Genomic DNA, 12,432 nt, shown 5'->3' with positions numbered 1-12,432 from the left:
AGAACATGCATTGTTAATATAAAATTATTCTTTTACTTTTTATTCTTTTTCGGCTTTATTTTTCTTTTGGATATTTTTCAAAAATCCCAAAGTTCTTTTTTTTTTTTTGGCTTCGGATCCTTTTGTTTCATAACTTTTTTCTGTTCCTGCTTCCGAATTAGTTGCGGTTTCTACTTCTTGGATAGTATTACTATATTTATCATTGGCTTCTCTATTTTCAGAGGCCTTATTTTCTACGCTCGCAACTTCGGCGTCGTTTGAATTTTGTTTTCCATCTTCAGTTTCAGCTTCTATTGCTGCTTCTTGTTCTATTGGTACTTCAGCTTCTACTTCTTCTACTGGTACTTCAGCTTCTACTTCTTCTACTGGTACTTCAGCTTCTACTTCTTCTACTGGTACTTCAGCTTCTACTTCTTCTACTGGTACTTCAGCTTCTACTTCTTCTACTGGTACTTCAGCTTCTACTTCTTCTACTGGTACTTCAGCTTCTACTTCTTCTGCCGGTACTTCAGCTTCTACTTCTTCTGCCGGTACTTCAGCTTCTACTTCTTCTACTGGTACTTCAGCTTCTATTGCTGCTGCTTCTACTGCTACAGCTACTTCTGATTCTTCTGCTGGTACTTCAGCTTCTATTGCTGCTGCTTCTACTGCTACAGCTACTTCGGCATCTATTGTTGCTGCTTCTACTGCTACAGCTACTTCTGATTCTTCTGCTGGTACTTCAGCTTCTATTGCTGCTGCTTCCGCTTCTACTGCTACAGCTACTTCGGCATCTATTGTTGCTTCTGGTTCTGCTGGTACTTCAGATTCTATTTCTGCTTCTGATTCTACTGCTATTTTTGATTCTGCTGGTTCTACCGGCGCTTCAACTTCTACATCGGGTTCGCTAGGAGTATCGCTTTCGTGCGGTTTTTCGCTCTGCTCTGGATTTTCCTCAGATTCAATTATTTTGGGTTCTAATGCATTGTCGTTTGTGGTAATGTCACTATCTTGTTGATCTTGATCGATTTCCTTATTCACAGAAAAATCATCAATATTATTTATATATTGTTCAGGGATACTATTAAATGAAATACTCTGATCATTATCTGGTTTGATTTCATTTAAGGTCCTTCCCCATATTTTCTCACTAGCTTCAGCATTAATATCATGTTCGTTTTTTTTAATTTCTACGCTAGTTTGATCAGCAAAATTAGTGGGTTCTACATTTGTATCAAAAATATTTTTATTGATATTATCATAAGCATGAACGCTATTCAAAGATTTAGAATATTCACTTTTTTTTTCATCCTCATAATTAATAGTATATTCATTCTTATCTGAATTGATATGATCAGGCAATGACCTTTGACTTTGTGTATGTAAACTACTACTAGAATCTTTATTACTTTTCTTTTTCTGTTTTTTATTTTTTTTTATTTTTAAAATTTTAATCATTTTTTCACCATGCTTTGATTCTAAATATTTTTTTTTTTGTACAAAAGTAATATCATTCGAATAATAATTAACAAGATATTTGAATGTAAATAAATTAGGAATTATATCACTATTTTCATTTATAATTTGTTCTTCAACATGTTCAGTCGATTTTTGCAATTTATCAAAAAATTCAGGATCTGAAAAAGTTACATCTGCATCAAAATCTTCATTTTTTTTAATCATAGAATCTATTTTGTCTTTATATATTTTTCTTTTTTCTTTATATATTAAATTAGTTAAATTTATTATCACATCTTTTGATATATTTTCATCTATACTTGGTAATTTAGGAGCAAATCCAAGTAATGATTCATTATACATTTTTTTAATTGAATTAAGCGATTTTTGAACATCTGCATCTTTATCATAATTTTTTAATTCATCATAAAAATCATCTGCAGTTACATTAAATTTATCTAATACTTGTTTTTCTACATCTTCTATTTTCTTTTTATAACCTTGATTAAGTATAGCTTCTTCTAATTTGCTCACATCTATAGCCGCATTGGGGTCACTTTTTATCATATCATAAACTTGCTTAGTTGTTTTTGAGCTTTCATTTAGCACTTTATATATTTCAAAACACAAGTGTCGTAATATTAGTAAAATATTATCTTTTACGATTTTTCGTTTTCTTTTAAAAAGTTTTTCTCCCGTTAAATACCAAATTAAAACAAAACTTCCAACGAATATTCCGATTTCTAATAGTCTACCCAATCCCGTACTCATTTTTTTTTTTTTTTTTTTTTTAAATTACAAATATGATATTTCTACTAATAAACATATATATTTATTTGATTTTTTTCTAAAATATTATATTTAAAAAAAAAACCTAATACTGTTTTTATTAATATTGCCAATTTATTTTGTGTATTTATCAATACATTATCTTCTTTTCTACGAAAAACTTAATTCCTTTTTTTTTTTTTCAAATATTTATAAAATTTAAAAGATTTAATGTCTATATATAAAATCTAAAATATGAATATATACATATGTATATTATTGCATATCTATGTTTTTATATATACATTTATATTGAATTATTATATATGTACACAATATGGTATGTATTATTCATTTTAAAGGCAGTTACATCCAAATTATATATATATAGTCGTTATTTTGTCAAAAACTATGAATAAACTATAAATAAGACGATAATTTAAATATAGATAAAACTAAAATTGTACTTTCGCTATTTTTATTTGATTTCAAAATTTATGAAATACTATATAACCATATTTCAGTCGTATATATCATCTGCATATATACATATCTACAAAATATGTATAACGAAATGTCATGAATATATACACGCTTGTATATATGTATGCACAAATAATTACTATACAACTATGTATATAACATACTCACAAATAATTAAAAACTTATTCACATACACCTTACGATTTACACAAATACATTCAATACATTAAAAAAAAACGACTCTTAATATGCACATATAAAAGTACATATATATCATTGCTTTATATCCAAATTTGCATTTTAAAGATAATTCAATCGTATTTATACTTATACAATAATTACGTGTTAATAAAAAATGTAAAAATAAAACATGTATTATTATACCCCCTTTTTTATGGTATACAATTTAATTATCTACATAAATGAGAATTATTTAATAAATATAGCGGCGATTGGGTTATTAAAAAAAAAAAAAGGAAAAATAAGAAATGAATAAGAAAACTAAATAAGCATAAAGGGTAAATAAAAAATTAGGTACTAAAAATTCGTAAAATTCCAGAAAAAATTGCATTAATTTATAATACGGTATTTAATTTACAATATGCTAATAAATTTTACTACAAAAAAATAGCATATATAAAATTTATTATATGTAATTCTTCAAATCTATATTATATAATTTTTTATTATTCTTTTTACGCATATAATTAATTAATATATATATACCAAAAAGGATCACATGCGTTATATATTACATTGAAAAAAAAAATATTGCATTATAATAATATGCGCAATAAAAATAAAGAACATCAAATTAAGGACATATTCTTTCACGGTTTTTAACAAGTTTATAAAATAAAAAATGACTACAAATATATTATATTTATGTATATAAATATAAGTAAAATTGCTTTGTTTGTAAAATAATATATAATCATGTATTGAAGAAAAACTATAAAAATTAATATAATGCCAATATACTCGTAAAAGTGAAATTTAAAGTACTCATAAAAAGAAAAAAAATGTGCATTATAAACAATTTATTTTACCAATTATTATTTTATATGCATAATATTATTTAATATGTAAAGTTTAAAGGCTAAATAATTTTACAAGGGAAACGAAAATAGCTCTTCTTTTCTATGACACGTTTTGTAAGTTGCCATTTTTAATTTGAATTATTTATATTTACTTCATAAGATAATATATCTTCTATAATTGCAATTTCAATAATATTATAGTATAGTAGCATAACGATATACAACAAAAAATGACAAAAATTGGCAAAATAATGACAAAATAGCTATTGTGCCGCAGGTACAATTATATATAAAAAATGAATTTGCCGAAACAAAAATGCCAAACACTTTTCCATCAGCTCGTAACTTTTTTTTCCTTTTCACCTGACTGGCAATATAATTTCCTTTAATTGTAATATAACTCCAAACTCATTCCGTCCTTAATTTCATAATCTTGTAATGTTATGTGATCCTTATAAATGGTGTACCATTTTTGAATTCTTATTTTATCGGCTCGCGTTCCTGTTCGAACAAAAAAGGATATATATTATGTAAATAGGGACATATTGTATTATGTAAAATACACAGGGAATTTCATTTCCATAATAATACGGAAAATGGTGAATCAAAAAATATATTGCATGGACATGCAGTAATGAAAAAATTATGTACAATGCATAATATTATTCATTTATCACATATTTGCTTATTTATATAATCACAAACTTAAGGCAAAATAATATCAATAAAATGCATATGTAACCTGTTTGAGCAGCTACAAGTTTTTTTAAATCTCCGATTGTATCATCAGGGTTGCATTTTACTCTAATTTTTTTTCCTAATCTATCATTAAGTATTATTTCGATCATTTTTTATGCCAATCTATTATTATTATTATATTTGTCTTTGTTTTTACGCATAAACAATGATATTTTTTTTACAATTATTTTAACAGTCTCAATATTTCGGATAAATTTACATGTCGGGTTTAAATATATGGCTATATTATGTGGTGGTACTGAAATTTTCGTTTGGGGTTTCAACTTATTTCAAAAAATATATTACAAAGGTGCATCAGAGTTTTGTACAATTGTCAAGCTTTTTACAATACTGCAATCATTTATTTTTTCGTTATATATATAGGTATAATTTTTTGCGACAAAATTAACATTATTTAATAAAAATAATCGATTATTAAATTGTTGGATTATCATAAAATAAATAAAATATATAATACGATATATATATTTCTAACCATTTGAAATATTTTTATTCTTATGCATGTATTAACAAAACTATAATGATGCTAAAATATAGATAAAAATATTAAACATTTATAAAGTTTGTATTTTTTTCAAAAAATATATCTTTCCATAATCTTGAATATTTTTTTTTGGAAAAAAAACAAGTTAATCAGTTTAGGAATTTAATTTTTTCAAATAATTTGCACCATCTTGTTTTATCTGAATTTCATAGAACTTGTGTTTCAGTTCTATTTCTCCTTTTTCAATATCACATAGGTTAAAAAAAATGAAACAAGAAAAGGGTATTGAATTTCCAAATATTTATTGGTATTGAAACAAATCATTTTATAAATATTTAATATTTAATTTTCTTTAGTTTAAAAGTTTCTTTTTTCTTTTTTTCTTTTTATACTTTTATATATTTTTCATGAGGGTTGTTCCCCTTCCGCAAAAAAAAAAAAGAAAACAATAATGTAATATAAACGTAATAAAAAAAAACGATACATTAAGATGGTATTATTTCATTTATATTGAAAATAGAAACCACCCACTTGGCATTTCAAGTGGGTATATATACATGCATTGTATATGTACATGTATATATATGAACACATACCTGTTCAAACATACATGCAATTACACACTTGTGTAAAAAAATATATATAAATATATATATCCGGAACACAAAATATTATGTAAAAATATATGGTGTCAAGCCGAAAAATGATGAATATAAAAGTAAAAGTGATAATCCATGATGTATATGAAAATCGGTTTTATTTTTTTTTAAATTTACTAAAATGGTTGTATCTTTAGGTCTGTCAATCATATCTTTAAATAGACTTTCTTTTTTTAAAGCTAATGAATGGATTTTATTTTGAAAATACATATTATTTAATATACATGATAAAGATACAATAGTTGAGCATATTCTTAATTGTAAATTATTATTTGCTAATTTAACAGTAGATAGTAATAATATACTTGAAAATATTGTAGATAAACTAAAAAAATATTTAAAGTCAATATTTCTTCTATTAAAATCACCTTCATTATTTTTTATTTCTTTTAATTGTTCTTTGGCTTGTTCAGCATTTTCAGGAAGATTTTTTCTTTTAGGAGCATTTATCCTTCTCACTAATCCGATTTCAGAAAAAAAACATAACCATACTGTTGAACCAAATAAATATCCCCAACTTATATTTAATAACGGTCTAAACAAACTTGGGTTATTTGCAATTAACTTTGGAAACATGGACATCACTATGCTAGACAAGCCTGTCAAAAATATAACAAAATATAACAAATATGTCATGTATATATATGCATGCAAGCATGGATAAACGAAAAAATGAGCAATCCTCTTTTAATGTATGAGTTTTTTATTTTCTAAGATAAAGATTGATTATCAATTCATGTATCAATAATTATTTTAATCTTTTATTTATTTTAATGCAAAGTTATGGGTTACAAACTTTTGCAATATATTTGTATAGCACATTTTTCATATTTCTACATTTTTCATATTTCTACATTTTCACATTTCTACATTTTCACATTTCTACATTTTCACATTTCTAGACTTTTCATATTTCTACCTGCGACGCTAGTTAAACATTGAAGATGACTCATACTAGCTCCCATTTTTATTTACGATTTTATTATATACTTTTTTGTTTTTTTGTTTTTTTGTTTTTTTGTTTTTTTAAATATTTCTCAATTTGTTCTTAATTTTTTTTACTTTATAAAATATTTTTAAAAATCAAAAAAAAGAAAAAGGTCAAACCTTTTTTTTATTTAACTGGTTAATAAAAAGTATTGCGGAAAAAAAACGTTACAAAATATATTTTATATATAAAACGATTCATATAAATTTAATATAAAGTGCTATTTTATTTTTTATATAATCACTTCCATTTTTAATTTTTTAAGAAAAATATAAAATAAACCTGAATTAGCATATAAAATATATTACAATATTTTTTATATTCATTGTCATATATATATATATTTTTAACGGTCCTTTTATTTTTTTTATTATACTGTATATTATTATATAGCATACTTTATCTTATATACAATATGCTATCCTCCCACTTGACGATGTCCCTTTAATTTTTCCCCTATATTTTTGACTTTTTGTTAATATAAATAAATGTGAATAAAAATATTTGAATATTGATATAGTGTTATATACATTACATATACATGCCGCTTTATATGATGTTTATAAATAATGCCTCTACTTCATTTTATATAGTTGCATGTCATATATAGTTTGAAATACATGATAAAAGAAATATTTTTTTTTTTCTATATTTCGAATGTATACAATACGGTATTTATAAATTATGAAAAAAATCGTTATACGTGACAATATATTTTTCTATTATATGATGCCGATTTATAATTATAATATTTTTTTATTTCTTTTTCTCATAAAAAATATATTTTAAATTATGAAAAAAAGGATTTTGTTGTTTCTTTTTCAAAGATTAAATATTAGCATATAGTTAAAACTGTATTGCAATATCTTTACTATATGTTTTTTATTTTTATTTTTTATTTTTTATTTTTATTTTTATTTTTTATTTTTTTTTTTATTTTCAGTTTTTATTTTCATTTTTCGTGAGAACGCTATTATTTATGTATTATTATAAAAAATAAAAAACTTATATTTTTTTTAAAACAATAGTTATATATTCAAAAGACTGTAATAAATTGAAAGTATAACATTTACCAAACAATACTATACATGTATGTATATATATATATATATATAAACATTTTGAACTATCTTCATTTTTTATGAAAAAAAAAGTGAGACAAATTTTCCTATGTATATTTTATAAGATATAAGGAATTCATAATTATGAACAATTTAACATGTTTATGCAATTTTTTAAAATGAAAGACAATTATATTTTATAATTTTCCATATTGAATGAAAAAAAATTGGGGCATGTATTGCCTTCTACACTAAACAACCAACATAACGGCAAAAAAAAAAAATTAAAAAAAAAAAAATTAAAATTAAAATAAAAAATATAAATATTTGCATATGTATATACATTATATCATAGTTCTTCTAAATATACATAACAAATAAAAGTGACAAACTATTACAAATCTTTGTGATATATTATCATAGTTTAAAATGTTTACTTATTTCTTCACATTCTTTCAAATCCCAATCATATAAATTATCGCATCCTAGAAATACGACATGTGGCCAATCTGTATTATCTTTCATAAAAAACAGATTCTAAAAATGAAAATAAAAAATGAAAATGAAACAACCAAATGAATAATCACTCAAAATGGAACGTATATAGGGCAAGACTCTCATACTACATTCCTTTTTTTTCTTTTTTTTCTTTTTTTTCTTTTTTTTCTTTTTTTTCTTTTTTTTCTTTTTTTTCTTTTTTTTCTTTTTTTTTTCCATCTCTACCTTCTTGATGTTTCGAGTATAAATAAGGGAGGGATGTTCACTTTCGTCAAATTTGGAAAAGTCAAATACCTTTATGATTCCATCTTCTGAACCAGCCAAAGATAAGTTTGTATTACAGCTCAGATTTAATAATGATATACAGGATGTGTTAAATGCTTTAAATTTAACGATATTTTTTTTATTATTAAAAATGTTTGGTGTTGTTATAGCATTTCTTATATCTATTTTATTTATATATCCATGAACATCAGTTAAATATATTGTGTAATCATTTGGCTTGCTCCATATTGTTGATTCTGGGGTGCTATCCAATTCGATATCTAACCCTACTTTATTTTTTCTAATATCATAAATTTTTAATGTTTTATCAGAGGAAGTAGACAATAGTAGATTCGTGTCTTTTTCATGAAAACTAAGATTATTTATTTTTTTTTTGTGAAAATCAAATGTATGCAAAGTTTTAAGATTACTCAAATCCCATAATTTTATAGTATGATCCTTTGAACCGCTACTTAACAAATTTGGGATAATTTTCGAAATATTTATACATGTTACACTATCTGTATGCCCTTCAAGTTCATTTTTTAAATTATTATTATTTTTTTTTTTTTTAGAATTAGATGGTTTATTTCCTATTGTAGCATCATCATAAACCATCGCCTCTTCTTTTTCATTTTTTGTCTCGATATTTGGTAATTCTTCTTGTACTTTTATTTTCCGCCTCTTTTTATTTTTTTTATTATTTAAATAAACATTCTCATAATTACTATCATGATTTCCCAAATAACATACTGGTTCTAAAGAGTCCATTAAATTAATATCCCATAAACCTATATCTTTATTTAACGTACCTATTGCAACTAAATTTGTATTTTTATAATAAGACGAATTTATAATATCCATACATAAAGGATAATTATCTATTATAGTATCATCATATATATTAAATATATATTGATCATAATTAAAAAGGTGTAATTCCAATGTTCCAACATCATTATATATTTTTCCATTTAGTATAATAGAATCTGTTTTTTCAATATTCAGTTCATCTTCATATATATATTTTTTAGTATTAGATATAATTAAATCTTCTGATATTATTTTTTTACTTTTTTTTTCATTGTGAAATATTGAATCGATCATATTTTTTTTTTTTTTTTTTTTTTTTTTTCTTTTATATGAAATGTCATCTACATCAGACTCCTCGCTGCTTTCTTCATCACTGGAAATGAAAAAATGAAAGAAATGGTATTAATATGGAGCAACAACATAGACGCCAATTTTCGCTTAATTTGATTTTTATAGAAAAAGTAACTAAAAGATTGAATCATATAAGCAGTTAAAATATTCTCTATATATACATGTGCTAGAAACATAGCATGAATTTTGTTAGTAAAGCTTACGATATATTGTTTTTTTTATTTTTATAAAATATACCTGTATATTTGTTTTTTTTTGGAATAACATTTTTGATCCTTTGATAAAAAGGCAATACAACTTACCATATCACTTAGTTTACCATTTTTTTTATTATTTTTTTTATCTTTTTTTTTTTTTCTGTCAATCGTTATATTTTCTATTCCTTCTTTGATTTCCATTTCTTCAGATCGAATTTTGAAACTTTATAAAAAAATTTATATTATTAATTTTTGATAAAGCATATTAGCCATATGGATGATTCAAATAATAATTTCTTTCCATAAAATGTTTAAGTTTTGTAGACATAAGCATTTAGGAAAGTATTTATGGTATTGCATTTAATTTTGTTCAAAGTAAATTCAATACTATTTAAAATTAGTATATGATTTTATTATTTGTAAAAATATATATGCACATACATATTTATACAGATATATAACAATTGCCTCAACTATTACCCGAATTGTATAATTGCATATATCTCCAATTATGTTAAAGGTTGTGATAAAAAGGAATGTAAACAGTATAACCAGTGTAAGCAGTATAAACAAATAAATTATTAATGATGTTAAAATTGTATAAGAATAATTTTTACATTATTTTTTTTTTTTTAATATAATTTTTTTGGCTAGATTTTTTATTTGGAATTGAAAAATATAATATTCATCATTTTCTATATTATTTATTTTACAACAAAAATATAAAATCTTTAATTTTATTATTCAAGTTTAATTAGTTTGTGAAAAATAAAGGAATAAATGCTGCTTTAAATGTTGTTATTATTATTATTATTATGTACATATTTTAAAATAATATATTTTTTTTGAAACATCACAAATAGTTATACACGCATAATATATGTTACATTTTTCCATAATAAAAGAGCGTACGATTTTAATGATATAAACTGGATGCTATTTTTTTAAAACATAAATATATTAATAATAAAAACTTATAGAACAAAATAAGCATTTTTTTCTTTGTATATATTTTAACAAATAAATTACATACATACATACTAAATAAATGAAGACTATAAGTACATATTTTGTTACTATTTTTTCAGCAAAAAATAATAATAAAAATGTTTTTTTTTTGTATAGCTTTTATTATATATATTTTTTAAATATTGAAGAGAGTTATATATAATTTTGTATTTATTCATATATTCTTTGTAATGATGGAATATGTATGATTTTAGTAAAGCACCTTTACAATATTCCTCGCATACAAACATACATACTTACATGTTATATATGACATGATGAGATATGGATTATTGCAACAAAATTTATATTTTCTTAAAATAAAAGTATTACTATAGAAAGCCATTATATTTTTATGTTTTATTTGATTTCCAGCTTTTTATACAACAGCCCGTTTTGTTTAACATTCAATCTTATGCATGTATATACTATGTTTTATATTATAATAATTATTTAACAAAATTAATATTCTTTAAAACGAATTGGAAATTTATTTTAATGATTTTCCTATATTCATTCTTGTTGTATTATACATTTTTTTTTATTAATTTGTATATATTATTTTATCACTCATAAAAAATTACCTTAAATAAAATTAAAAAAACTGTATTTTTTTTTTATGGCTATTTTAAATTTTATTTATACTATAGCTGGATAATAATACTTAAACAACTTTTCATATTTTTCTCACACATGTATATACAAACTAAAATATATTAGATATATTTCTTGTCCATATATAAAAATATAATATAATTATCATCTCATTTTATCGCGAATTATAACCCAGCATACTAATTTCATTATATGTTTTTAATTCGAATGTGTGCTATGTATTTTTAAAGCTTTCCTTGCACTGCTTTTTTGTTCAATTAAATTTTATTTATTTTGCTAAATTTTATGTTTATATATTTATTTAAAAATATTATATTTTTTATCGTATATTCTGCACATATAAATAGTATATAATACAATATATGGGTATATTTTATATTTTTTTAAATATAATTTATTGTTTTTCGTAATTTTGTGATTTCATAATTTTGTGATTTCATAATTTTGTGATTTCATAATTTTGTGATTTCATAGTTTTGTGAATTCATAGTTTTGTGAATTCATAATTTTTTTTAACATTTGTGATGAATGTGAAGAATTTTTTTTTCACAGTTCGCCTTATCTATTTAACGATTGCAAATATTAAATGCATATGTATGAATATGTGAGAACTTTTGTATTTTCACAATATTGTAAAATTCACACATTTTATATGCATATACCATAATGTATTGATAAAATATTATCGAATAAATGTTTGCATTTATGCATGCTGTATGTATATATATACATATATATATATATATATACATGTAGAATGTATAATATATGCATAACCATCTCATGAATATATATTGTATAATTAAATTTAAAAATATTTGATACACATTCTTTTTAAAATAGTATTGTAAAATTGCATATATGTAGTATATATTAATACATACATATATAATATCCTTTTTCATTTTAATTTCGATTTATTTATTTGAAAAAAATAAATATGTTCATATATATAATGCCGAAAATAATGTTTTAGTAAATTTGTATATACAAGGAAAAACGGACAA

At 22.5% G+C, this 12,432-nt stretch overlaps 4 protein-coding genes across 4 annotated transcripts; all 4 read right to left on the bottom strand.

The window, feature by feature from the left end:
• Positions 1 to 39: 39 nt before the first annotated feature.
• On the bottom strand, positions 40 to 2,208 carry PBANKA_1452500 (conserved Plasmodium protein, unknown function; the record flags this gene model as incomplete). Its single annotated transcript, XM_034567900.1, has 1 exon — positions 40 to 2,208. One exon carries the CDS (start codon positions 2,206 to 2,208, stop codon positions 40 to 42), a length of 2,169 nt encoding a protein of 722 aa, XP_034424351.1.
• A 1,905-nt stretch (positions 2,209 to 4,113) lies between these two features.
• PBANKA_1452400 (ubiquitin-like modifier HUB1, putative) lies at positions 4,114 to 4,576 on the bottom strand (the record flags this gene model as incomplete). Its single annotated transcript, XM_034567899.1, has 2 exons — positions 4,114 to 4,229; positions 4,471 to 4,576. 2 exons carry the CDS (start codon positions 4,574 to 4,576, stop codon positions 4,114 to 4,116), a joined length of 222 nt encoding a protein of 73 aa, XP_034424350.1.
• Positions 4,577 to 5,642: 1,066 nt separating this feature from the next.
• On the bottom strand, positions 5,643 to 6,595 carry PBANKA_1452300 (conserved protein, unknown function; the record flags this gene model as incomplete). Its single annotated transcript, XM_034567898.1, has 2 exons — positions 5,643 to 6,229; positions 6,550 to 6,595. The coding sequence occupies 2 exons, from the start codon at positions 6,593 to 6,595 to the stop codon at positions 5,643 to 5,645; spliced, it is 633 nt and encodes a 210-aa protein (XP_034424349.1).
• Positions 6,596 to 8,096: 1,501 nt separating this feature from the next.
• PBANKA_1452200 (periodic tryptophan protein 1, putative) lies at positions 8,097 to 10,003 on the bottom strand (the record flags this gene model as incomplete). The annotated part of the gene is made up of 3 exons (XM_034567897.1): positions 8,097 to 8,216; positions 8,403 to 9,627; positions 9,843 to 10,003. 3 exons carry the CDS (start codon positions 10,001 to 10,003, stop codon positions 8,097 to 8,099), a joined length of 1,506 nt encoding a protein of 501 aa, XP_034424348.1.
• Positions 10,004 to 12,432: the final 2,429 nt, after the last annotated feature.

This window comes from Plasmodium berghei (genome assembly GCF_900002375.2).
Source record: "Plasmodium berghei ANKA genome assembly, chromosome: 14".
In the NCBI taxonomy this organism is placed as follows: Eukaryota; Apicomplexa; class Aconoidasida; order Haemosporida; family Plasmodiidae; genus Plasmodium; species Plasmodium berghei.
The sequence above is the reverse complement of the archived record's forward strand: the minus strand, read 5'-3'. Positions and strand labels throughout refer to the sequence as shown.